At 43.9% G+C, this 27,836-nt stretch overlaps 1 protein-coding gene across 1 annotated transcript in view; it reads right to left on the bottom strand.

Annotated features, from left to right (window-relative positions):
• LOC138447974 (capping protein, Arp2/3 and myosin-I linker protein 2-like) overlaps positions 1-27,836 on the bottom strand; it is a 301,863-nt gene that overhangs the window by 118,130 nt on the left and 155,897 nt on the right. The window contains exon 5 of the mRNA XM_069604500.1: positions 24,110-24,146. Coding sequence (XP_069460601.1) covers positions 24,110-24,146 — 37 coding nt within the window. The remainder of the gene's footprint in view (positions 1-24,109; positions 24,147-27,836) is intronic.

Raw genomic sequence — 27,836 nt, 5'->3', positions numbered from 1 at the left:
ATCCACCAATATGTCAGACACACAGCTCTACAGAAGGGTCAATTGCATCAATGACATTCATTAACTAAAAGTCATCCTTTTACTTGTTCATGCAAACACCTGAAAAGGAACCCACAAAGACAGGATTCATCTGCCTTGGGGTCTGTACCAGCTATGCTCAAATCCAGTTCGGTGGCAACCAATTTTAATCTGATGGCTTTTTTTACTCCGCTCACATTCATCATCAAGACAAACCTCCCTTCAAAACTTACATCGGGCAGAAAACCCAAATAAGCTGGAGCAAGTCTTCACAATTTAGGAAACCTCTTCCCCTTCATCCCTACCAGAGGTTTCAGAACTGTCATCCAGGTACTGGTCTTTTTCCACATGAAAAGGAACAACATCTCCTCACCACAACCCTAACATTCTTTTAGGTCCTACTGAACATGGTTCTACACATTGCAGCCTGATTCACCAAGGACTGAAAACATGACCACACCATCCCAACCTTCGTAGAGCTAAACTGGTGACCTCTCGAAGCCCCCCATCACCTTTGAAAGGCTCTGCAATGCATAGAAGGCAATGAGAAACAAAAATAGATTTTACCTGGCTAAACAAGTCACCAACTTTATTTCATCACAGTGCTTCTATTTAATCAAAGTCCTTCATCAGACTCCTTCTCGCTCATCACAGTCCTCAATCACATTTCTTCTCCTTAGTCACAAGTCATTTGCCCTTCATCAGGCCTTCTCCTTCACTGCAGTCCTTTGTCACAGTGCATCTCCTTTATCAGTCCATCCTCAGTCCTTTTCCATCAATCTCTTATCACTGTCTATACTCTTTGTCAAAACCTGTCTCGTTCTTCACAGTCCTCCTCCATCAGTCTTTACCGTTTGTCACAATCTTTCATCACATTCCTTCTTGTTTGTCACAGTTCTTCATCAAAGTGCTTCTCCATTATCATAGTCCTTCTGCTTTGTCACAGTCTTTTTACTTCGTCCTAGTCCATCTCCTTTTGTATAGTCCTTCTTTGTCCCTTTTAACAGTCTTATTTCTTCACAGTGCCCCTTCGTCATAATTGTCTACTTCGTCAGAGCACTTCATCAAAATACCTCTTTCATCAGAGTCCCATTTATGTGGTCAGCTCTTTCGCATAGCCTTTCTATTTTGTCATAATTTTTTTGTCCCACTGTCTTCTTCCTTTAACATAGTTAATTTTCCTTTTAAGAACAAAGGGTCTCATTACGAGTTTGGCGGTAAGTGGATAAAGTGACTGTAACGGAATTACCACTTCTTCTACCACTCTGCGCAATTATGCTTTCCAGAAAAGTGGCGCAAATTCCGCCAGTGGAATTACCACAGAGAAATGATAGAATAAGCGCCAGGGATATGGGGTGAGTACAAGTGGCATCACACAAACTGATCTCGCAGCACCAGTGAAATGCCATGTGAAAGGGGGGGCATTACCACAACTAAACAATGCATGCCACTGTCGGACTGTCGGACTGCTCCTCAGGGTGCAACAGATGTGCCCGACTCCTGATAGAGGAGCAGATGTGTTGGGGAAAGGTGAGAGTCCGGCTGATTGTGTTCCTATCTCTCAGTGGCAGCTGCGCCTATTATGTTGCCCGTGCCGGGTGCAGGCAGCACCGAAGTGGTGATTATAGTGGGCAAATTTGAGGTGATGGCAACGTCCTCTTGCCGGCCAATACTGGTCGTGGTTGCTCCTGTGGTGTCCCCATATGAGCCATTCTTGTTGTGTGTGGGGGCGGGGGTGGTGTTAGTTATTGCCACAGGCTGTCATCATTGATGTCATTTGTGATGTCCTATTTGATGTACTAGATGTTCGTTTTAGCAGTGCATGGTTGTGGCGTGAGTTATGGTTGCATAGTTTACCATACCTGGCACATTTCTTTAGTATTTCAAATGTTACCTTGCAACCATAACGTCCCTTTATAACTTTTTCAATGAATTACATAGGTTTTTAATAGTGCAACTGAAACATAAGGTCCCTTTAACAACTTTGTTTAGTCAATTTCATAGGTTTTTACTAGTGTAACTTAACATAAGGTCCTTTTAACAAAGTTTTTTTCAGTGAATTTCATAGGTCTTTATTACTGCAACTTAACCATAACATCCCTTTGCCAAAGTTTTTTCACTGAATTTACAATGGTTTTTACAAGTGAAAATGTTTCATGATGTTACAGCACTGTGATTAAGTTATTAATAATTCCTCTTCTAATATATATGAAAGAACTATAAACCTCCTTTAACAAACATCATTTTTCCAGCGCATACTGATGTGTGTCATTTTTGCAGCGCATGCTCGGGACGCAAGTCATGGTTGAATTGCCCAGGGCATGAGGCTCACCCATGAACGCAGCCCCACCAAACCACCCCCGCTATCCACTGCACATAGCCTGCATCCTTGTCCACTGTCCACTATACACCCATAATTTGATCAACGGCCTGTGCTCATGGCTTTCAGCCAGGGTCAGTCTCCACAATCTATGGGGCATAGGCTTTGGCCCTGCCGCAGGCCCCAAAAAGCAAATCAGAGTGGACATTTGTCCTTGCACATGGCCAGGCCCACTGCCCCGAGAGTTATGTTATATCACTATTTTTTGTGCATACATTTTGACACTTCTGAAAAAATAAAACACAGGACAGATTTGCAAATGCCTTGCTGATGAGCCTCGTGCAAGTTTGCTGCAAATCCGTCTAGCGCTTCGGGCTGTAGAATTTTTTTTCCCATTCAAGCCTATCCTGATTTCAAAAATATCACCACATAGCCCGTCCCTGGTGGCCATGCCCCGGACAGTCTGGCCACAGCTACGGCTCAGTCACTAAAGTTATATCACTATTTTTTGTACTTCCATTATAAACTTATCAAAAAATAAAACAAGGATCGGGTGGAGTGGACACTTCTGTTTAAAACTTTAAAGCATATGGGATTTGGGGATCAGTACATAGCTATGATAAGAGCCAACACATATCAATTAGGATAGCCATTAATGGGGAGATCTCTGAAAGGGTAGACATTTCAAGGGGTACAAAGCAGGGATGTCCACTTTCCCCCCTCCTATATGCCATTTTTTTGGAACCATTAATTAAAATCAGAGAATCCATTCACATAAAGGGGATAGAAATGGCAGGCAGACAACACAAAGTGATAGCCTACGATGATGACATGCTGATTGCCCTAGAGGACCTGGGGAGGACACTGGAGGCAATAGTTAGAGAACTAGAGTCATTCGGGGCTATCTCCGGCCTTAAAGGCATGGTCTAGTAAAAAATGTTATTGTCCCTACGGGTCGGCCATGTTTTTTTAAGCCTAAGTGGCTCGATTTTAGAAAACTTTCCTATGGACCTTACCCGAGTTTTCGTCCATTAAACGCACGCGAAAACAGGCACCAGGGAGCCGCCATTTTGTGATAATCCTATCACTTGCCGCATCGCCCTGGCTGACCTGCTTCTGCGGCACTAAATCAATTCCCCCGCCCCTGAGCCTGTCATCAGCAGACTCGTACCGCCGATTTCCCAACGCCAAAGCACGTCTTGTGTCAACATTCGCTGCGCTTCAGCTAATGACGTGTCGCCATGGGAATGGCAGGATGCCCCTTTCCTCAATAAGTATAAACAGACCGTTTCACAACACATAGCAGCAGATTTTCGATTCCATTCCTCTCTCTGTGTTACTTAGAGTATTTTGTGACTCGTTTCTGTGCTCTGGTCAGCTACCTTTGCCGCTTGTAGCCCGTGTGGAACACCTGTACCATCTCGGTAAATTATTTTACTTTGTTTACCACACAATGGCTACAATAATGCCCTACATGTACGAGCCCAAGTATACCGAGGAGGAACTACTGGAAAGGGAAGCACGCAAAAACGATGGGGATTCGGACGGCAGTTGGCAGGACGAATCAACAGATGAAGAGCCTGGGCCTAGTCGCATGGACGGCGTCTCCACCTGGTGCACATGCAATCGGTGCGAGCTAATGCCTACCGAGGAGGAGAACTGCTGCTGCCGAGAAAACTCGGGATGCCTGGCCTACATTTCAGAAGGCAAGCCACGACCGCAATGCATCACTGAGCTGCCAGACTTCAGGGCAGCCTGCGTCACACGGGCCGTGTTGAGAATAATGATGGTGCTTATGCACGAACTTTGCGCAACTGTTCGTCCTCGTAATCCGAGTAACGAGTAAGTATACTCTGCTTGTCATGCCACTCCTATTTCATGGTCTTCTACTATATCCAAAATTATATATTCATATCACAGTAACGCATGAAAGTCGTTCAATAGTGTGCATTGTCTAGATAGCATTTGTCCGTGCAGAATGCCATTAGTTACAAGAATTGTCATTGACAACAAACATTTATTAAACTTATCTTGGTCATTTAAAAACAGTTTGTTTCATTCCTTTTCACAGGTGGTACAGGCTGGTGGCCTATCGTTCCTTTACATGGTGGCTCCACGGGAGGCTTGGACACCGCGTTCGAAGAGTGATACCCGCCTGTGTCGTTCGTGCCATAAGAGAAACGTTCCCGAGTGACAGCGGTCAGTACAGGGGATTTTCTCACGCTGTGCTGCAACCTGACCTGTATAATCTATAAAGTCTTGTATTTTTGTGTCATGAGAATAAGATACAAAATAAAACACCACATATATTTTAACAACGGTTGTTTCGATTTTTTAAATGAATCAAGTGTGTCTCCATTCAAGGATGGACGTCAGACATCTGTGCTACGAATGGGTGAAGGTCTGGCTGCTGTGAAGCAGGGTGGTCACTATCTATCTAAGCTAACATAACATATTCTCGATAATGCATGCACTAAATAACACTTGTTCAAAGTCTTTCATTAGGTTATGTCTCTATAAAAGTCACACATATATCTATACTAACAATTACCATTAAATTATACAGGCCTTAGGGTCTTGACCACTATAATACACCGGTTGAAGTGTGGGTCTGTGCTCACAAGAATCTCCGGTATGTGGCATTTGTTATTGATAAGCAACAATATACTATCAAAGGCGGTTCGCACCCGGGGATGAGCGCTGGCATGGGGGGCTGTCACGGGCGCGAACGGCCAAGGTGCCAAACTACATGTACACTTCAAAAGGTATGCCACGCCAAGGGGCCATCGGTCACATGGCCTCCTCAGACCCCGTGTCTCCAGCCAGGCCTCCCCTTGAAGCAGGCCGCCCCCCTGCAATCCACATAAGTGTGTCTCCAGTCAGCAGTCTTCCTGTGCCTTATCTGCACGCCCCAGGCCCATCCATCCCACCCCCTCTATCAAAGGCGGTTCACGCCAGTGGATGCGCGCTGTCAGGGGCGCGAAAGGCCAAGGTGCCAAACTATATGTACACTTCAAAGGTATCCCACGCCAAGGGGCCATCGGTCACATGGCCTCCTCAGACCCTGAGTCTCCAGCCAGGCCTCCCCTTGAAGCAGGCCGCCCCCCTGCAATCCACATAAGTGTGTCTCCATTCAGCAGTCTTCCTGTGCCTTATCTGCATGCCCCAGGCCCATCCATCCCACCCCCTCTATCAAAGGCGGTTCGCGCCAGTGGATGTGCGCTGTCAGGGGCGCGAAAGGCCAAGGTGCCAAACTACATGTACACTTCAAAAGGTATCCCACGCCAAGGGGCCATCAGTCACATGGCCTCCTCAGACCCCGTGTCTCCAGCCAGGCCTCCCCTTGAAGCAGGCCGCCCCCCTGCAATCCACATAAGTGTGTCTCCATTCAGCAGTCTTCCTGTGCCTTATCTGCACGCCCCAGGCCCATCCATCCCACCCCCTCTATCAAAGGCAGTTTGCGCCAGTGGATGCGCGCTGTCAGGGGCGCGAAAGGCCAAGGTGCCAAACTACATGTACACTTCAAAAGGTATCCCACGCCAAGGGGCCATCGGTCACATGGCCTCCTCAGACCCCGTGTCTCCAGCCAGGCCTCCCCTTGAAGCAGGCCGTCCCCCTAATACCACGACATACATACGTCATTCATTCACAAACACACCCCTGTTTCTAATACTTTATAAACCACTTGATATGCTTCATGAGAACATCTTTGTGCTTTGCAAGTCAACTCCTGAACGTGCTACCTGGCAACCACTGAGATCTACGCTAATCTGCTCGTTGTCGTGCTATCCGTGAACTTCTGTGACCGCTTAGAGCAAACCCATCAGTGTGCTACCTGTGGCCACCCACCTATTCTCCTGCAACATACTGCTCTGCTTGCTGAATCCAACTGTTTGTTGGTCAAGGTAAGGCCATGTATCCTAGTCATATTTCGCAGATTTTTAAATTTCTATCTATTTGCGGGTAGAGTACACAATAGTGCTATGTTCATTGGTCTCATTGCTATTGACTTGAGTTTCCATTGCTATGCTATCAATAGATCTATTTATTTTCATCTGTGTCTATTGTCATCGAATTGCATCCTTCGGGGGTCCAGTCTATAATGTAACCATGTTTCCTTCTCATGCAAGACATAACATCCAAGGGACGAGTCACATGTTCAGATTTTAGTCACATCATTTATACATTTCTGCAACTTATGCAAATACTAAGCCGCACATAATGAACTGGTATAGTTCCTGCGACCAAAACAAACCTTGCATTGATCATTGTATGATTCATTTACTTTTGTATAAAATCTTTATTCTTGAAGATTGTATAATAATGTCGATATTTACTTTTCAGATTTATCAACAATGCCTGCCTGTTCGATTAGCGGTTGCCCTTCGAAGACCCATGCGAAATCTGAAGGCACTACAATGCATGTATTCCCGAAAACTGTTGATCGAATAAGAGAATGGGTCAGACATTGCGGATATCCACTGGATGAGCTGGAAAGTAGAGTCCAACAAGTCTTACAGGACAAGAGGGGTGATCGATACCGCATCTGTAGCCGGCACTTTTCCTTGGACATGTACACAACATCTTGGGTAACAAAGAAGAATAAACGGCGAACGACACAGAAATTGCTCGAAAACGCTATTCCCACTCTATTCGTCCACATTCCGCCACCGGTGAGTCAAGTGTCCGGATTTAGCTTTAGGCCTTGCGGTAGTGTGTAGGTAGCCGAACGGATTAATTGATATTGTAGGTGTTCTATCCCTTGTAATAATTTCGATATTGATATGAGTGTATAGTTTTTTGAATAATGACATTTATCAATATATTCTTTTTCGATTTCATAACCCACAAACGCAATGTATATATATGGGAACAGGGAACTGTGCTGTATTGAGCATTTTTCAAGTATTCTGTCGCCTTACATGGCTATTTTTAATATTGGCATTTCATTATCAATCATTAATTTACCCTTACAACTTCTTGACTATCCCTTGGATCTGAAGCAAGAACATTCTACATCCTCGACGGGGTCGCAGTTATCAACCACTTCTAGCGCGTATCAGGTAATCTTACTAGGCTAATCCGCTACAGACTTGTTTTATGCATGTCAAGTAATAGTTTTATTCTATTGTGTAATTATTTTACCGAATGTTTGGTTAGTGCTTTCCAATTGATATACACCTTAGTTATCGTCCACTGGTGTTTGTTTTCAGTTCTAATTAGTGTTAACCATACTAATGCAAGTACTGTCTTTCAGGGAGATGCTGAAGCGTCCGCCACATCTACAACATTTCTAGATGTTCTTCACCAGCAGGAGGTATGGATACTGACAGCTCCATTGAGCGTCATCATCAGAGCTGGAATTCTTGTCGTTTGATTGTTCTACACAATGTTTCATTCGTGGTTAGCCGTTGATATGTACCTGTGCTGTCGACCCCAGGTGTGTGTTATGTTTTCACTATTGTAATCCTCACTAATGGAAGTACTATGTTTCAGGCAGTTGATGGAGCGTCAACCCCTGCACTTGATGTGGAGCCTGACATTCAAGTAATTCCAGGGGAACTGGAAGCGGGACCATGCGTATATGAATCGGCGCAACAGCTTTCGGAAGTGCGCACTACATTTGCAATATCCATAGATATTCTTCAGCAGCACGAGGTATGGATACTGACAGCTCCATCATGCGTGATCATATAACGTGATTCCATTTGCTATACTTTCTTCCCTATTAACGCAAGTGCTGTGTTTCAGGGAGACGACGGAGCTTCCACTACAATCACAACATCCCATTTAGATGATGCAGATGTAAATAAATCGGAGAAATAAGTCAAAGAAATGTGATCACATTTAGATTTTCCTTGATTCTTTTAGACAATGCATCATTTGTGGTTATCTCTTTATATGTACCTGTGCGTTCGACCCCACGTGTGTGTTATGTTTCCAATATTGAAAACCATACTAATGCAAGCACTGTGTTTCAGGGAGACGACAGAGCTTCCACTACAATCACAACATCTCATTTTGATGATGCAGATGTAAAGGAATCGGAGAAATAAGTCGATGAAATCTGCATACTTATATTTTCCTTGATTGTTTTAGACAATGCATCATTTGTGGTTATCTCTTTATATGTACCTGTGCCGTCGACCCCAAGTGTTTGTTATGTTTCCAATATTGAAAACCATACTAATGGAAGTACTGTGTTTCAGGGAGATGCGGATGCCTCCTCTCCAATACAACCATTCATGGCAGTCCATGCAGAGCCAGAGGTATGGATACTGACAGCTCCATCGAAATAGATCATCACTGGTCGAATACTTGTTGTTTGATTGTTGCACACAATGTTTAAATCGTGTTTGGCTATTGAGATGTACCTGTGTGTTCGTCCTCACGTGTGTTTTATGCTAACAATATTTTGATACATAGTAATGAAAGTACTATGTTTCAGGGAGACGATGGAGCCTGATTCCGTGCTGTCTATGAGGATACAGAAAATATAGTCGTTGCAGCGCAAGAGGAAGGGAGGACATGCGGAAACGAATCGGAGCTACAGCGTGCAGATGTTGAAGGTCGAGTCAAAAAAGTTGCAAAGAAAAAAAAACAAAAAAGGTTAGTTGCAAACAGTTCATACGTTTAAAAAAATGTTTGTGCTGGGGACTATTTTTTGTTTTTTTCCAGTCAATTGGACTACACTCCATCTTGTGTTTAAACTGAACATCCCTTTTCCAATCTCTCCTCCAGTTACCCGTGGGTGTCAGAACTATACATACACAGACAGTGAAGCGAATGAGAGATGTTGCTTGCCAGACCATGTACACTATGGAGGAACTATTAATTGAGGCGAGGCGTGTTCAGGCTCGAGATGCTCATGTCCAAGGGCCAGAACATGAATTAACTGTGTTTGAAGAATACAGCAAAGACCATTGGACCATTGCTACAGTGCGACCGCACCACCACAAAAAGATGCTATTGAATGTATTGAAGATAGCTCTGAAGTAGTTGCAGATCAATTCACACAATCTACAACCGCCAAAAAGTTGCCACCCAAAAACCTGTCGACATTGTTGTGTTCTCCCATCAATGTTGAAGTAATAGATGTCGAAATGACAGAGAATGAACCAGCCGCAGCATCCATAGACGCATCAGAACTTGATATCAGCGATATTACTTTCCAATGTGTTGAAATCTCTGCAACGTCACAGGCCGAAACAACGTTGACGCAGGATGACAGTCTAATGAAAGAGAGCAAATACATTGTATTCGACAGTTGTTTGATGGAAATTCTAAGTATGCTGAAATGTGTGCATTGCGTTAGAGGGAAAGTATGTGGGAAGCCATTGATTAATGTGACTCGTCAAATAAAAGGCAGTAACGTCAAAATAAATGCCGCCTGTAGATTAAATCATAGGTTCTCATGGTCTGCACAAACGATGCTATGGAAAATGCCAGCAGGCAATCTACTGTGTGCAGCTGCATCACTTTTTAGTGGCTCCAGTTTTAGAAAGTTAGAGGCTTTCTTTCAGTTTGTGGGACTCCATTTCATTTCTAAATCGCTGTACTACATATACCAACGTGATTATCTGTTTCCGGCCATTAGTGATGCTTGGAAAATTGAACAATTGTCTCTAGTAAGTACATTCGAAGGGAAACGTTTCAGGCTAGCCGGCGATGGACAGTGCGATAGCCCTGGATTTTCTGCCAAGTACTGCACCTACCACTTTCAGGACATGGATAGTAAGAAAATTGTGAGTTCGGTGGTCGTGCAGGTAACACAATGTACATCCTCAGTGGCCATGGAGAAACTAGGATTTATAAAATCAGTGGAATATCTACAATCAAGGGGTATGCACATCGACCTCATAGCCACGGACAGACACGTTTCAATTGCCAAGACAATGATATAGCAGTTCCCACATATTAATCATCAATTTGACGTATGGCATCTTGCTAAATCAATCAGTAAGAAAATCTCGGCTGCAGGAAAAAAAAGGTTTTGAAAGTATTTTGCAGTGGTCCCATTCTATCACCAACCATCTTTGGTGGAGCTCAAAAACTTGTGAAGGGTCAGTGGAAATACTACTTGAAAAATGGCGGTCACTGATGCACCTCTGTACCAACATTCACCGCTGGACAGAAAATCAACATTTCCACCAATGTGAACATGGCCCTTTGTCCCCAGAGGAGGCACGGAAGAAGAAGTGGTTGATTCCATCTTCGCCGACACACAAAGCCATTGAGAAGATTGTTTTCGACAAAACTCTATCAAGAGATTTGAGAGGACTGACAGAATTCTGTCACACAGGAGATTTGGAGGTGTTCCACAATATGTGCCTAAAGAACAGGCCAAAGCGCTTGCATTTTAGCTTTTGGGGCATGAAACATCGCACTCTACTAGCGGTCTTGGCCCATAACAGCAATGTCGGACGTGAACAATCTAGGACTAGGGGTAAAGTAAGGATGCCTCGCTACACTAAGGTGTTTTCAAAACGAAGTAAGCAATGGGTGATCAAACCAGTCTATGATGAAATGCAGTTCGACTTTGTGAAAGGCCTTATTGTTGCTGTGTTAGAGAAGCACAGATATGGAATTTTGGACGTTTCTGTGCAGAGCAGTGATCCATTGCCACCGAACATTGCAACTGTGCCATGCCCACCCGAAGCACAGCTGGTTGTGAAGTACAAATCCCGGTTTAAATAATAGCAATACGATTGTCTTTTTGTAAATATATGTTATTGTACAGTGTACCTGTAACCCTAACCCCTACCTTCACTATCATGGGTGGCGAACAAGCTGGGTGTCATCTTTGAATTCTCTCTATTCACCTCATATATGTGTATGTATAGATTTTTCTCATGTCTCATCTCATGTAAATGTAAATGCTGCGCACTGTTGCGCACTGTTAACGGAGGGGAGGCTTGCGTATTGCAAATAATAAAACAAACAAACAAACAATAAATCTCACTTTTAACTCAACTCCTATGGTACTTTATACTTTCCCTGACCTTCCGCCAAAAATGAAATGTCTCCATTTGGGCTGCAAAGCTCGCAGACAACGGGGACGAAAATTGGGGGCCTTAGAACGCGCCAAGCGGGCCGTGGCATTTGGGAGAGAAGCCAGTTTGCATTTGCACATTGAGGCGCACTACATAGAGGGATTCTAAACTTCAAGTTCTCACAGATCCCTTCACTACGTGATGTTGCAAATAAAGAATGCGAAGGACAGCGGCTTTGATTTTCAGCTCGCGCCCAGAAGAGGCCCACAAGTCGCACTGGAAGTATAAGGGTCTATTGTTTTTTGACCTTGAGACAGGGACCATGCCGAAAGAACTACATTTGAAGGGGGTGCGCAATAACGTAAGACGATAAGGCAGAAAATTCAGAAACTAGACCGAGTTTCATTTTAGTTCAGTATACGAAAAATCGTTGTCAAGAGCACGGTCCGTTTTACAGACTGCATTACGAAGAGACACAATGGAAATTTCAAATATAATGTGAGTAAATCTTTAGACGCTTTTATACCGGAATGAAGATTTAATGAATGGATGCATGAATAAATGAATGAATGAAGAGCTAGGAAAAGCAAGGAAAACGTGTTCGTAGTGGGCACATGGGCATGCAGGTCCACTGGTCTCACCGATCTCGGTCCTTGGCCCAGCCACTTTTCCCTGCACTGCCTACCTGCACTACGGGACTGTCTCTGTATCCTTCAGCCCCTTCTCCCAGCATTTAACTTGCACTTGCCACCAGCTGGCCCTATTATTTATCTTGTATTCGACTAACCATGTACAGCACTTTTACCCCCCTCCACCATTCCCCATGTGCGATCAGACAGACACCTGGCCTAGTAGGATCGTTGTCTGTCTGCCCTTGTTCCCCACCTGCCTCGTCGCGCCTTGAAACACTTGTGTATAGGCGCGTTACAAATGTCATATCATATATAATATAAATCCACACGCATGTAGACTAACTGTCGTTTATCATTGTGTGTTGGCCTCGATTTATTTCGTTACTTTTCGCATTGATTTTAGAGCCGAACATACTCCATTGAACTATCCTTGCAGGCAAATAGTTTCTGATCGGCTGTAATAAATAAAATGAGTAATATTAATGAAGATCGGCTGGCGAGACTAATTATAATTTTTTTGTTTTCGTAACAGGTATTTGCTCCCCTTCTGCTACTGTCATCGGTTTGAGACAACGGCAGACGGTTTCTTCTTGAGACACCTGCAGCTTCGTGTGAACAACTGGAGCACACTGACAATTTTATGGGACGATCACCAAGGGCCCACATACCCTTACGCTGTACTAGTGGCTAGAAGCAACATATCAACCTTTACGATGGACTAGTGCCTAGTTGATGGAACAGCCTTGCGGTTCACCGTGCTTCCAAAGTGCTTCTTTTAACGAAAAGCAACACCCTGTGTACCATTGCGGATACAGATAAAAGAAAATAAATGGCTTTCGGAGTTCATATGGCAATTGCTGAATATTCTCTAAACATTTAATGTATAATAAATGTACTTTACCAAATGTACCGTGTTGCTGTTTGATTTTAAAGTACAGTTTCATATTCCGAATTGTGGTGCGCTGTGTTGTGAGATGGTCTGTGTTGGTTTCCGGGTTCTGTGTGAAGTCGCGTAGAAGACGACTGGGCGCGTTTGCCTACGCAGCACAGTAACGTTACGGAGAGAGGCAGGGAATATGAATGTTTGGATAATGTCAGGCTCAGGGGCGGGGGAATTGATTTAGTGCCGCAAAAGCAGGTCAGCCAGGGCGATGCGGCAAGTGATAGGATTATCACAAAATGGCGGCTCCCTGGTGCCTGTTTTCGCATGCGTTTAATGGACGAAAACTCGGCTAAGGTCCATAGGAAAGTTTTCTAAAATCGAGCCACTTAGGCTTAAAAAAACATGGCCGACCCGTAGGGACAATACAAATTTTTACTAGACCATGCCTTTAAAATCAATAGGAGAAAATCAGAGATATTGATTCTGGCAGGCGAACGAGGGGAGGTAGAAAGGGAAGCAGCAGCATTAGACCTCAAAATTGCAGAAAAAGGGATCAAGTACCTTGGAATAACATTGACACACAGGGAAGGGCAACTATACGAAGGCAACTATCCCCCCCTCCTAGAACACATAAGGAGGGATCTGGAGCGCTGGAACTCCCTAATGGTCTCATGGTGGGGCAGAATACAGTCGGTTACGATGAACATCCTCCCTAGGCTATTATACTACTTCCAGGCACTCCCAATCAAGGTTCCCAGTTTGTTCTTCAAAGCACTTTCAAAGGCAATCTTGTCCTACATCTGGAAAAGGAACCCCCCCCCGGGGGTCGCCAGGGCGGTCCTCCCAGTACCTACTCGATTGGGGAGGATCTTTCAAAAATACTTCCAGGTGGCGCAACTAAGGGTACTGCGGGAATGGCTGGGGGAAGACCCACAAACAATCTGGGCGACACAAGACAGGGCAGTCGCCAGATCCCCATTGGTGGAACTCCTTTGGAAAGCAAAACAATACAGGCACCCCAACCTCCACATCAGCGTAGTCATGATGACCACTCTAGAGGCCTGGGACGATCAAATGCAAAGGGGTATCATGACCACGATGGAAGCCCCCTTCAAACCCATTTGTCGGAACCTCCAATTCCCGCCGGGTGTGGAACAAGGGGCTTTCGAAAAATGGGAAGCCGCAGGGTGTACGAAAATTGGGGAAATGTTTCAGGATAAGGAAATTAGAACGTTCGAGGCATGTAAATCCCTACTGAACCTCACAGAGGGAGATAAGTATAAATACGACCAGCTCAGGCACTGGCTGGCGACACCAGAAGTCAAAAGGGCGGCAACAAGAGACCTCACTCCGTTCGAAAAATATGTTATAACCAACTCGGGGTCTAGGAAGTTGGTCTCGACACTATACACCTTTATAAACTCCCAAGAGGAAAAAGTCAAGTGGGCTTACATGATCAAATGGGGGTAAACACTGGGGGAGGATATCCCAAAACATCAATGGTTGGACCTGTGGATAAACATTCCAAAAATGACCCAATCTGTTCAAACGAGGGAGATGTGGGTAAAAGTAGTAACCCAATGGCACTACACGCCAGAGAGACTACACACAATGTACCCTCAAACATCTAACCTATGCTGGAGAGGTTGCGCAGAGGTGGGAATGTGGAAACACATTTGGTGGGATTGCAAGGGGATCAAGGGTTTCTGGTTTGAGGTAAAGACTGAGATGGGAAAAATGTTTCCAGTAGCAGAACAGTTGGGGGAAAGGGTGTGGCTATGCGGAATGAAAGACCAGGCAGCCAGGAAATACATGAAATCACACTGGAGGAGCTTTATGGGATTGGTCATAGCGGCATGGGCAGCAATAGCCCAAAATTGGAAAAAGCGAGAACCTCCACTAGTCTACACATGGCTACAGAAGGTCTGGTCACAAATGGCAATGGAGAAGCTAACGCATACAATTCAAGGTTCGGGTGGATCTTTCGCAAAGGAATGGGGATCGGTCCACGACTACCTGCAGTCAGACTATATGGAACAATGGTGCGCCCATAAAATCAAAATAACAGAAATGTTCAATGCATAAGCCTTTCCCATACAGAAAGACACCAAGAAGATCTTCCAGGGGTGGGGGGGATATTGTTTAATTCCAAGTTTAATGTTTGAATTCGAAAACAATAAATACAATTAAAAGAAATAAAAATAAAACAAGGACACATTTGCAAAAGCATGATTTCGGGCCCTAGCCAATGCTCTTCGCTCAAGTTTGTTACAAATCCGTCTGTGTTTTATTTTTGAAAAGTGTCAAAATATAGGTAAAAATAATTGTGATATAACTTAGCCCCGCTTGACAAAATCCATTTAAACTTTGCACAAACATTCAAATTTGGGTTTATAATCGTTTTGCAAACCTTTGCGCAGGTTTGTGAAACGGCACCAAAGTTATAAGCCATCTAAAAATGTTGGGACCCCTGCTCTAATTTTGCCCCTGCTTGACAGAATCCCACCAAACTTTGCAAGAACATTCAAAGTTGGGTCTATAACCTTTTTGCAAACTTGTACGCAGATTTGTCAAACAACACCAAATGTATAAGCCGTTTGTCAAAAAAAGGCACCAAACATTCCAAGCATTCAAAGTTACTTCTACAATTATACTGCAGAATTTCATGCAGTTTCATTGAATGGGGCAAAAGTTATAAGCCATCCAAAAATTGCTCTTCACCGCCTCTGTAATGCAGAAATATGCATGGATGCCCTCAGACACGTGTCAAGTTCGTGAACATCACAGCGATGTCCCCGAACATCAAGGAACATTCAGCATTCCATGAACTTTGATGTTATGCCCTTTCTTCTGGAAAAATCCGGTTACAGAATCGCAAAAAGATTTAACTTCACAAAAATCGTTGAGGATATTTAATGTCATTCTCGTTTTACTATTCATGAATCATTTTCACTGACCAGGTTCTCTGCTATTAGAGTGACTCGCCTAGGGCACACTGGAACCTCTTGTCCCTAAACCTCTTCTCAGTGAAAGATGATTATTTCTAATATAAGGCAATACTGCAACTCTGAGGGGTAGATGTGCCCAGGGAATCCAATTTCATGAAAGGACATTGAATAGTGGCTGGACCAACCCAGACCACTGTGGTTCTGCCCCCTAATACAAAATGATAGGGAGTTTCTGCACCTCACCACAGGGGATAACAGTAGGAATTACATAAGTGGGTATTTTTTTACTCTTTCAGTGGAAATAGAGTGGGAGCCTCTGATTACTGTTCTAAAAATAGCAGTACAGTATATTTTAATGCAAGCGAGAATGAATAATTAGACCGAAGATGTCCTCTTTGTCCTCTGCTGACATGGAGTAAGACTTTCTGAATGATGGAATAAACAGAGTTACCTTCTTGGTAAATTTTCTGGTTGGCGTATACCAGCTTTTGTTTAGCTGAATGCCCATGGGGCTTACCAACATGTGAAAAAGGTGACAGTTTTGATGATTTACCTAATTTCCCTTGCGAGCTGTACACTTTATTGGCTCTTTTTCATGTCAATGAGTAAAGACTAGCTCAGTTGGTGTGTTAGCAAGATTGAGTGTAATACATCTACAAGGACAATCTTCTTCCCATTTCAGCCAGAGCTTTTATACCTGGCCAGGGGTTACTAACTCCTTGAAGGTGTTCCAATACTCTACTCCTACTCTCCTCGACTGGTTGGGAACACCTGCTGTCACAGGTAATGCCAGGAGCGTGTTTCAAAATATGCTGCCATCTTACAAATCTAAAGGGGACTCCTGCATGTGTTCTTCCTACCAGGCCCTTAAATTTACTCATGTGTCGCAAAGTATGTCCAGGCTGTTTCCCCCCTGGCAGGGTAGGGAACTGGCATCAGTATCTTGTCCCTTCTACATATTCTGCAGTGTTCTTACTTGTTACCACCGCTCTTTCTCATTTCAAAGCATTCTGGTTATCATTTACCAAACGCTTGTTTGCAGATCCAAAGTGGAGCTGAGGGCTCCATTGCTGTACAAAGGCTTGGGCTGACCGTTTAACATAACTTAAATCCAGACCAATACACAACAGAACCTAATAAACTTTATTTTCAAAAGCAGCATTTTGAGAGATCAAACCAACAAGGACAGGTAAAACAAGACCCACAATGGAAGAACCAATCCTGAGCCAGTTTGGGAATCACTCACTTCCCCAGTCTCTTAAAAAAAGATTAAATGCATCTGCAGGTAATAAGAGGATTTCTTCAAATCCCTGGATGCCCAGTGAGAACACTGCCCGGGAAGCGGTAGTACATTTGCAAACTGCTGCACAACATTATTCTGGAAATTTTCACTTGAGGTTTAACCAGAATTTAATACCAAAGGGTAGGTCTGAAGACAAAGTACTTCTTTGAGAAATCTAAGAAGAGGAACCCATCAGAAATATGTGAGAATATCGTCAGGCTGGAAATGACCCTCAATAAATAGGGAGAAATTCCCATGACTGTCAAGAAGTTTGTGTTCTCTGAACACATGGTCATAGAGAGACCTGGGAGAAGTTGGATGACAAATGTTGCGTAGAGACCTGAGAGAAACCAAGGTTGTGGAAAGACAGAGAGAAGTCTAAGAGAATAAGAGATCAAAGAGAGACCTAAGAAGGTTGCTGTGTTAAGGAAACAAAAGGCTGTGGGCATGCCCGAAGAATTTGTGTTGACCAGAGATCTGCAGAAGGCAGAATCATGAGTAGCCCCAGGACGGGACTGCCAAGGAAAATATGTGCGGTCTAATTTTTTCTAGAATAGGGATGGATGTTGAAAGGTTAGGTTATGAACACTTTTTATCGGCATAACCACAAGAACTGTTGTGTTGTGGCATATGGTTAGCCTGGGCACTAAAGAACTTTTGAAAAAACTCACATTTGAACATTCTGTTTCCTAGAATAGGGCATCACTGGTGGGACAACCAGAGAACCACAGTTTAGGTTATCCCACTCTTGACCTTCAGACTATTTTACTAAGGATTTCCTTATTATTTCTAGAACAATCCTGCATTACCTATAGTCGCTTATCCAACCCAATACTGTATCATCTTATTCCTAACAAAAGATTGATAACCAAACTTTGTGTGGTCCGTTGTGTCATTGCTCAAATCCTTCATGCCCCCTATGTTCTGGTTCACATTAGTCTATATCATATGTAGGTGCACAGAAAAAACATTTTTCAGATGTCTTTCACAATTAGCATTGAAAAGGGATATTTTATTCCAAATCCTCATTATATATGAGAAACATGAGCTAGAAATGACTAAACGATTTGAAGACAACCATTCCCACACAGAACAGGGTTACAGCATCACTCACATAAAAAATTACATACAACGTCAGCGCATTTTATTTATTCAGGGTGGAAGAAAACATCAGGAACTCGTTCCCTCTATTTTTGGAGGTTATTTTTCCTCCTTCACAACAAACTATATTGATGACTATTTCATCTCAGCGATTTATTTTAACAACTGTCTTATTCAGTATGTATAATTTCATAGGGCAAATCAGAACATGCAGAAAAGCAGCAAAAATTGAAAAAAAGTGAAGGAGCCTTGAAGGATGCATTTGGAAGCATCACATGGCAGGAAAGGCCACACTTTTCACTTACGTCTGACCTGGCCATGGAAACGTGTTTTTTTGCCAAATGCAAGGAACCAATAGAGTGGAGTTATGAAAGCTACATCTGGTCAAAAAGCTGAACACAGTGACTGGCACATAATATACATTGTGGCCATCACTTACAGTCAGAGTGGACATATTTGCACTCTGCATAAAGCTGATTATTATCACTCATATAGATTACTTTACCCCTCCCATTTACAGCACAGGCTTGCAAAGCATGTCAGTGGGTTTTGTGAAGGATTTTCTATCTTCCCAGGGAAATGACATGAATTGTGGAGTGGTCAACAGCAATACAACAACTGCTCATGTAATCACCATTCCTTGCATACATAGTTCAGACAGTTTGATCAACTGCTTTTTTAGTCATGCTATTAGATTGAATTCTGAACTGGAAACCATTATTTCTGGTTGTTGGATGCACATTTGCCATTTTTTGATGAAAAGGTGTTTTCTACCATGCCTTAAATGAGAAGTATTGTAATGGACCAATTGAACCAGGCAATACTGTACTTAAGCAATACTTACAGCGATTCTGCATGGCCCATTGGGATAACTGGACTGAATTATAGCAAAAGGGAGCGTCTGCTTTGCATTCAGAATTCAGATAAGACCTTCGATGTTGCAAATCTGCTCTTGCATTGATTGCCTCCTAACTGGATGTTGCTCCTGTAAAGTCTCTTGGAACTTGAAAACCTCTCACTGCACCCCACTCCCTGTCAGTGTCCCCCATCAGTCCTAGGACCTATTCACTCTCCATACCTCTGCCCTAGATAGACATCTCAAATAGTGTCTTTCACTGTCACCTCTTTGCAGAGGACATTCAAATCTTTCTCTTTGCTCTGCTTCACCGCAGCCATCTTGGAACAGATTACCAACTGTCTCACTGCAATCCGTTACTGGGTGGCTCTCTGATGTCTCATGCTAAACTCTTCAAAAATCAAAGTAATCTTTTTCCTGGTTTCTGATGCCTCGCCTTCCACTCTCCTCTCCTCTCCTATTGCCTTCTCGCCTGACCTTTCTTCAGCGCCCAAGGCTCACAACCTACTTGATAGTGACCTGTGACATTTAAGCACTATCACCACGTCTGTTGTTTGTATGGACCATCTCAACATTTGGAAAATTCTTCCATTCCTTGCTCATAACTCTACGAAAACTCCAATCTCCACTCTCTTATTCTGAGAAAACAACTACTGCTCCTGCCTGCTCCTTGACCTTCCTGTCTAGCTCCTGAACCTACTCAGCAACACACCCCAAGCACTTTCCTCATTCCCCCTTGTGCTTCACCTCTTGTGATTGTGGTCATCTGTCTTCCCTTCCTAGAGCTAAGCATGCCCTCTTGTTCCTGCCTACTCTCGCTAACTAACACCTTGCTAGACTTTTGTACTTTCTCTTTTTTCCCAACCTCCGCCTCATGGCTTCCTCCTTCTACATTTAAATGTCCTCCTCTTGCCATCTCCTGTCTCCTTCCCGTTGCCTCCTTATATGCTCTTCAAACCACACGGGGTGTCTCCTTCCTACCACTAACTGATGTCTCACTCCTAGCAACTCCTGATGTCGATTCACCCCCTTTTATCAGCAGGTTCCTCCGCTCTTTCTTCTCTCTCAACAAACTCCCTCTGCAGTCTCTGTCTCAATTGCAAACTCCATTTTCTAGGGCATCCCTATTATATTTTAAAGGGTTCCCATCTGGGTGTTAGAGCCTGCACGTGCCTTCTTATTGCTGACATGTGGTTGGCTGCTGCAGTATTGCTTTTCCATCTCAGGTATAAAGCACTAGCATGTGATTTGAGTGGTGGCTGGCCTCCGGCTTTAAGAAGCTGGTCTGTCACCTTAGATGTCTTGTCTTTGTGAATATGCATGAATGCTGGTTCCACATAGCAATCTGCAGTGGAGCTGTGTCTGAAACAGGATCCACGGGGAGCACTGTCAGTGCTTTAGAATTATTATCATAACTTTTGATGGGTTGGGGCTTGTAGTTTGTTGAGCCCAGGTAGGCCAGAGGATGCATTGCACTATTTGAGGTTGCGGGTCTGCTGTCAAGGCCAGTGAAGGGCCTGTAGCAAATGTGTCCGGTATGTGACTGTTTACCACCCAGTGATGGGGGTAAGTGAAGATGGCACATGGATAGTTTCCTTACTGTTTCTGCGGCATCATCCCAATTCAAGAGAGCTCCTCGGCCACCTCACTAGAAGTGCCCAGAATACAGCAGGGGACTTCATCACAGTAAGTAAGCAGATACCGCAGATCATGTCAAGAAGCAAAAAGAGTAAAAGAGTTTAGGTACCCTATTCGCTCCTAAATTCAGAGGGAAAGCTATTACATAAAAGGTGAACTACTACCCATTTTTCAGGGATCTTGAGGAGAGAGTGGTATGATTATAACATCCACGAACACATAAATGATCACTAAAAAATATGCAAAATAAAGTAATTGCAGCAATGGATCTGTGGATAACCCTTGCAACTTGTAAAAACCAACTAGCACATTCAGGCACAAAGTAGTTTCAATTACAGTGATTTAGCACCCTCAAAGCGGTTTATGGTCTTTCCATATAATGCCATTGCATCCAATGCCATTCCATTGAATTTTTGCCATCTATAAAATGTACATCTAACGCATTTTTCTTTTGTTGTGTGTTTGTGTGTTTTTAGGGGGGGTGCCACCCCCACCCTTGTTTTTTACCCTTTATAACGCACCTAAACAAAAATTAACCCTTGCATTCAATGGACATTTTTGTGATGGAAACATTTCGATGGAATGGCATTAGATGGAAAGACCAGGTACCCTCAAAGCCATTACACATCACTATACAAATGCAGGGATTACTCTAGAGACTCCAATACCCCATGTGGTACAAAGGAAAAATGACAGTTAATGGCTGTTTTTGAAGAGTTTCAGAAGTTCCACACATTTGTTTCCCTTTCCCTGGGGGTTAACAGGAAAGGCCCAATAGCGCCCCTGCACTAATAAGTAAACAGTAGGTCATACTTATGACCACAGGAGTGAGAATTGGAAACCAGCCAGATTAGAAGCCGTTGGGACCCCAGCAGAAAAGTTCCAGATCCTGTCCCATAGCCAGATGCCTGGTGAAAGATGCCTGCAGTGTGAGGTCCCAGGTCACATATGTACTACAGTTGTAGTCAGGGGGCACAGAAACCACCACTGTGGTGAGATGATCTGGGGACAATAGTTCTATGGTTTCTACTGTGGAATCGACCCACGTGTGGGGGGGGGCATGGGCAGATTTTGAGATCAGAATTAGGTCCGGCTGGAAGGTGATAGCAGTCACTGGTCAGTAGGGGGAGACTGCTGGAGTGTCAGAGTCAGGACAACAGAATTCCAATGGAGAGTAAACGTATGAAGACAATCCACAATGAGGCGGGGGGCATAAAAGAAGTGATAGCGGTTAAGGAGCAGTGAAGCGAACCCCACCCAATTGCAGGTCGCAGGAGTCAAAGGATCAGCCAGGAAGCAGGAAACGGTCCTTTGAGTAGAAACAGCATAAGGTGGTGATACACAATTTCCCACAACTGAACAGGTTGTGGTAGAGTAGCAGCAAGCTACTCAAAATTCATGTACAACAGCACAGGGACAGTCATGTTCACTCAAGCTATGACCGCAAGGACATGAAGGCTTCTAAGAGAGCATCAGAGGCTGAAAGCCTGGAGTTCCAGCACAAACAGAAGCAGAAGATACCAACAGCAAGTCTTCCATCCAGCAGAAACAGAAAGTAATCCACAAAAAGACATTACCATCCAGGACAGCAGGTCACAGGATCCTCTGGAACTGCTCAGCTTACCAAGTAAGTGCCAGGATGGATCCAAGAAACAGTCCTGGGTCTTCCTAGTTATGGATAATGCGCAGGGGCAGAAGTAACCATGCACACCAAGCAACAACCGTGCAGCACTCAAGGGTTTGGATGCCAACATAGCAACTTCTATACACTCAGGCACACCCACACAGATGTGAGCCTAAACTGGATAGCAATTACAAAAAAGGTTCCTGTTTAGGCTGTATCCAGAGCCTAGGAAGGCAGAATGGCCACTATGCCCCTAGCAGCTCATTCAAGCAAATAAAGCCCACAAAACAAAATGGCAGGGTTAAGGGACTTCTAAATTGCCTTTGTAGCCAAATGACCAAAATACATGGATGGCTACTTGTCAACTAACGCGATAAAAAAAAGGTGGCAATATGGTATAGTTAAAATAAATGGTCTAACTACCACCATCCTACTCACCAGTACACCTTCTGGGTGAGGGAAGTTACACAGGGACAACATTGGAGCTTAAAAGCACAACTGCATTGTATCCATATGTACAACCACAAACAACACATTAAAACGGAGTTAAAGTTACGGGAGGACTTCAGTAGGCGCCCCTCTGAAAACAGAAAGAAAGTATAACGACCAGAAAAGCCAGCAGAAAATGGTTAATGACCCACAGAGTTAACCAAAAGAACCCCCAAAAATGGAATACTGGCCAAACACTAACTATAAATAGAAACCAGACTCTGCCGCAGAGACTGAGGGACCTCTAAGGGCCAACATTAAACTGCATATTAGCAGGATATCTATGATAACCAAACTGGAGTTGGGGACCGGTGATGGGCACACCATGTTAATGACTATTAAAACAATGAACTGGGTAAGGGAGCACAAGGTGAACTGGCAGCTAGACCATAGATTATGAATAACAACGAAATTGAGCCAACATGCGAAAAAACCTTGGGGGGCTTACATGCCATTGACTATTAAGAGCATCCGGTTGGGTCTCAGATTCCTTGGGGAGCTGCAATGGCTGCCATGCCACAAACTATTTATATCGACCAGCCTGGACCATGGAACCCCAGAACTTGGAATGACTCACATTACACTGACATGGGTCAAAACTGGACCAGAGAGGCCTAAACTGGAAGTAATGCCAAAAATATTTGCCAGAAAGCAAACAGGACAAGGGCGTCCTAGGACTCCGCATTGGCAGTGAAGCCACAAACTATGGGCACTAATCAGACTGAGCCAGAGAGTGTTGGGTACTTCCAGTGGCATCCATGCCTTCAACTATTGATACGTCCAGAATTGGGCCATGGAGCCTCAGGCAACTGCAATAATAGTAAAAGCATGGGCAATTAAAAAAGAGGCAGGGAGATTAAATAGAGAATGCCCAAAATATCGAACCCAAAAATACCGGAACTCGAGATCCCAATGTTACCCCATATATATGTGGGGGTGGGTTAAGTAAATACATACATAAGGTGTGGGGTCTTGAGGGGTGAGGGGGGGGTGCGGGGAGTCTAGCCCTGCATATATATGTGGTCAAAAGTAATACATAAAATCGGTATTTTCGGATTCGACACTTTTCTCGCAGTGATCACAAAGATCGGATAAAAGAGAACACCTCAGATAATTCGTTCATTATAATCGCCCATCTTTCAACCAGTCTTATTTTTTACAAGCAATCTGGATGTGCACAAGCCTAATGCTGTTATGAAGGGAAGAAAGGGGCACCAATACCTTAAAAAACGTGCACCAGTTTAGTATAAACAAACAACCCCTGGGGCTGTGATACAAGAAGCACATGTAATGTTTGACGCTGTGTGTGTGCATCGTTAACTCACCTTCTGAGCCCGCCTTCTTGATCTCTCCATCTTTTGCCTGGAAGACAACAAGGGGGAGCATTCATTAATATGTTTCCGATAATAGCCTTCCTGACATTATGGATTCAAATGTCCGAAGATCTTTAAAGATCCCTTCTGTGGATAATGCAGTGTCAAGAAGAACATTCTGATTAGTTTTTTCTTTCATATCACACCGACTCAATGAAGAAAGACATTACATTTAAAATATGTTATGAAGCCAGGTAGTATCACTGCAAGGCCAAGACACAGGTGTGTATTTAGACAGTTATTTATTAAGGATATTTACAGTGTTGAGCCAAAATATATAGGCAACCCAAAACTCCAATCATAGGATGCTTTTTCCTTGGGTTGAACATTTTCAGTCTTTAATTTGTAAATCCCTATCCGGGGAAACACCCGGGTAGATGCTCAATTTACAATCACTCGCAGCCTGAGGTTCCGGGTGTCCCTGCACCTCCTTGTCCCTTTGCTCAATGGTCTCTGGTGCTCTCCTTCTCGTCCCTGTCTCAGGGAAGACCTTGTGGCTCCTAGGTCTCGGCGCCCGCCTGCTCGAGCTGCGGCAGGGCAGTGGCAAAGTTGAACAGTACATGGCGAAGCAGCCACCAGGAGGCAGACAATGGGGTGAGCTCTACTTCCCCACCATCTCTCTGTTTCAAGGTCCTGGTTTTGTGCTCCACTCTCATGTCAACAAGTTGCAACAGTCTTGTGCCAAAGGGAATCTCTCCTGCACCACTTGTTCTCTCCCTTTGCGTCTCTTCCTGCACCTCCTCAACGCTCTGCATTGTGCTTGTATCCCCTCCCCTCCCACGCTTACCCTGGTCTATTTGCCTCTCAATCATTCTGCAACTCTCAGTACTTCCCACCACCTTATAGCTCCTTCTCTCCTCCTCCAGATGCTTTACCCCTTCTCCTGGTAGCACTTTACTGATGTTCCTCTTCAAACCTCTCTCTCCTCCTCCTGCCTCCTCTTTGCCGTTCTCTACACCACTCCAGTCCGCTCCTCCAATCTACTTTCCAGTGCGTCACTCCACGTCCTTTCTCCTCTTCCTCCTTCCGCAAAGTCTCTTCTGATGCCTCTCGCAGTCTCCTGCAGCGTTCCCCTTTGCAGTAGCTGCTAGCTGAAATACAAGCACTTAGTTTAAATCTCTATTTGTCGTTTGCATTAATGAATCTGCCAATATGCCCTGCATGTAATCCAGAGACCGGCGTTAATTCCTTACAAGTGCGTTCCTGAACTTTAGGTGGATTTTGTTACATATTCTGCTTGAAGAAAATGGCTGCAAAGAAGAAGAGGAAGTGTTGCGTCACAGATTACTGCTCTTTAGAGAATCCCCTCACTGCCTCAAATGACTTCGAAGAGCTTCAATGCCATATGACTTTTTTTTAGCCTGCACTCACCTCTGTGAAAATGAAAGTTAGTACCCTTAACAACAGTGTGTTTGTTGGTGTTTTTGGACTCTTTCAAATTTCAATGACCTTTCTTCTCATGCTATTTGAGCCCGCAATGTGAGGCCTTTACCTCTGCCACTGAATGTTCTGAAGTATGACGCCAATTAACAAGTGCGTAGCAAGCCCAAACATAACTGGCATCCATTTTGCCCTGGGCCAAAGACCAATCTTTATTTCATATTTGGCTCAACATTAAATGTACTGATGCAGAGCGGCTAACTTGAGTGCTGTGAGGCTCTATGAGGTTTCTTTATTATGACTGCCATACAGACTGTTTTCCCAAAAGTAACGTACTAAGCTTTGATTGTGGTTAAATTTGGCTTTTACTTGGTTCCCAACATAACCTTGGATTTAAATCGGGCTTCAATCTGCCACCCCCACCCCCACCCCCACTTCAGCTCGGATGGAATAAATAAACTGCATCACCCACGCTGAAGGTAATCTTTCACAACGCTGCTGCCATCATCAACATGCGAAAGCAAAGCCAATATGTATGGTTTATTTTAAGTGTAAGTGTCTAGTAGTGTATAGGTAGGTGTATTGGTGCAGAGCAGACGGGCCTCCTGTGTCACATCTTCGATTAATATGCCCAGGTATTTCAGCTAATTATATATGCCACATCTCCCAACCATATACCAGCTCTTGACATTACTTGCCCAGGTACTGCCATAATGTAGAAATTATTGGCATCACATGCCCAGGTAATGCAATAGTAGGTTCCAATAATCTTGTCATATTGTGGGGTACTTGCACGATATCTCCATGTACTAATAGGTCCAGGTTCAGTCACTGTGTGTTACGTTATACAATATGTATACTGGGCCCATCACCACCATAGTGGTGTTACGCACCAGTCTTGTCCGAAAAGTGGGATGATCTGACCTGGCCAGGGAGTCGATAGACCTTAGCCTGCGTAAAGGAGGGAAAGTAGGGTTGGGGGCAATGTATAGAAAAGAGGTATAAGACAGTAAAGGTAAGACAATTGGAAAGGAAGATGAGATATGGTTGTGGTAGTAGGGATATGTGTTTCTAACTGTGGTTAGTTGTCTGTATGTGAGAGAGATGGTGTTAGGGATGTGCAGCTAGATTAAGAGCAGAGCTCACTGTGACGGCAAAATCTAGACCTGACGAAACCCTGTACTAGATGCAGTTGGTGGGAGGTTGCGTGATGGACTTGAAATTTACTCAATCGAGCCCCAGTAGTATATTTACTAGCAGTGTATGTCAAGTACTGCCATAATATGCACACATATTCTTATCATATTCCTTTGTGACTTCATAAACTCATTAAGCCCAATCATATTGCAGGTATTGCCATCATATGGCCTGGAAATCACAACACATGCCTTGCTTTTATCCTCTTTAGATATTCCCTTGCAGAGAAAAACCTAGTTCTCTTTTTGAGGTGGCCACAATCTTGGTGGCAGATTAAAACAGATGTTCTCTTCCTCATCAGAGGGGGATTTTTGCCACCTTGTTTAATGTACACTTCATTATCAATGATAATGGGCTGGTTGCAGTCTTTTCAACTAAACCTTTGTTGTTTATGGAGGATATATGTATGTGTCTAATTTCTCTGGGTGCCGATGATATTTTAGACTGAGCAGTCAGGGAGGGGAAGATAGTCTAAGCAAGAGGGGGCGGGGGGCTCAGGCGATGAAATGGCTGATGCCAAGTGGGCGGATGCCTCCTGGGGTTCACCTTTGCTGAAGGGAGTCTGTGGCAGGTATGGCGGGAAGGCAAATGTATGAGATTTTAACAGTCTTTTTAAGGTTTGTAGACTATTTGTTGGGTAGTCCATAGTTGGATGCAAAGCATTAGCTTAAAACTAAACCTTACTAAAACAGAGTATTGTTGTGGTCAAACTGGGTTGGATACAAAGGAGTAGATTAAAAATTAGCCCCACTAAAGCAGATTATTGTTGTGGGCAAATTGGCTGATTCAGCTGGCATATGCCCCCATTAAACTCGCTAATAAAGAACCTCAGAGTTCTTTTAGGAGCAGAAATGACCATGGGTCTGCAATTCAGCATAATCATAAAAGATAATAGGTTTGCACTTTGAGGGTTCTGAAGAAAAGCTTTCTTTTTCGTAATTTCCATTGCATGGGCCAGACCACTGTGGCCTTAGTACTTTCCATTCTGGGCTATGCAAATAGCACCTATCGCAGCCTGCCAAAGTCTCTGGCTAATCACCTGCAGAGACTACAGAATGTTGCTGATCGTTTGTTACTTGAGAATTATATCATATTACATCAT

The sequence above is a fragment of the Ambystoma mexicanum genome, chromosome 1p, assembly GCF_040938575.1.
Source record: "Ambystoma mexicanum isolate Mex_15411 chromosome 1p, UKY_AmexF1_1, whole genome shotgun sequence".
Taxonomy (NCBI): domain Eukaryota; kingdom Metazoa; phylum Chordata; class Amphibia; order Caudata; family Ambystomatidae; genus Ambystoma; species Ambystoma mexicanum.
The sequence above is the reverse complement of the archived record's forward strand: the minus strand, read 5'-3'. Positions and strand labels throughout refer to the sequence as shown.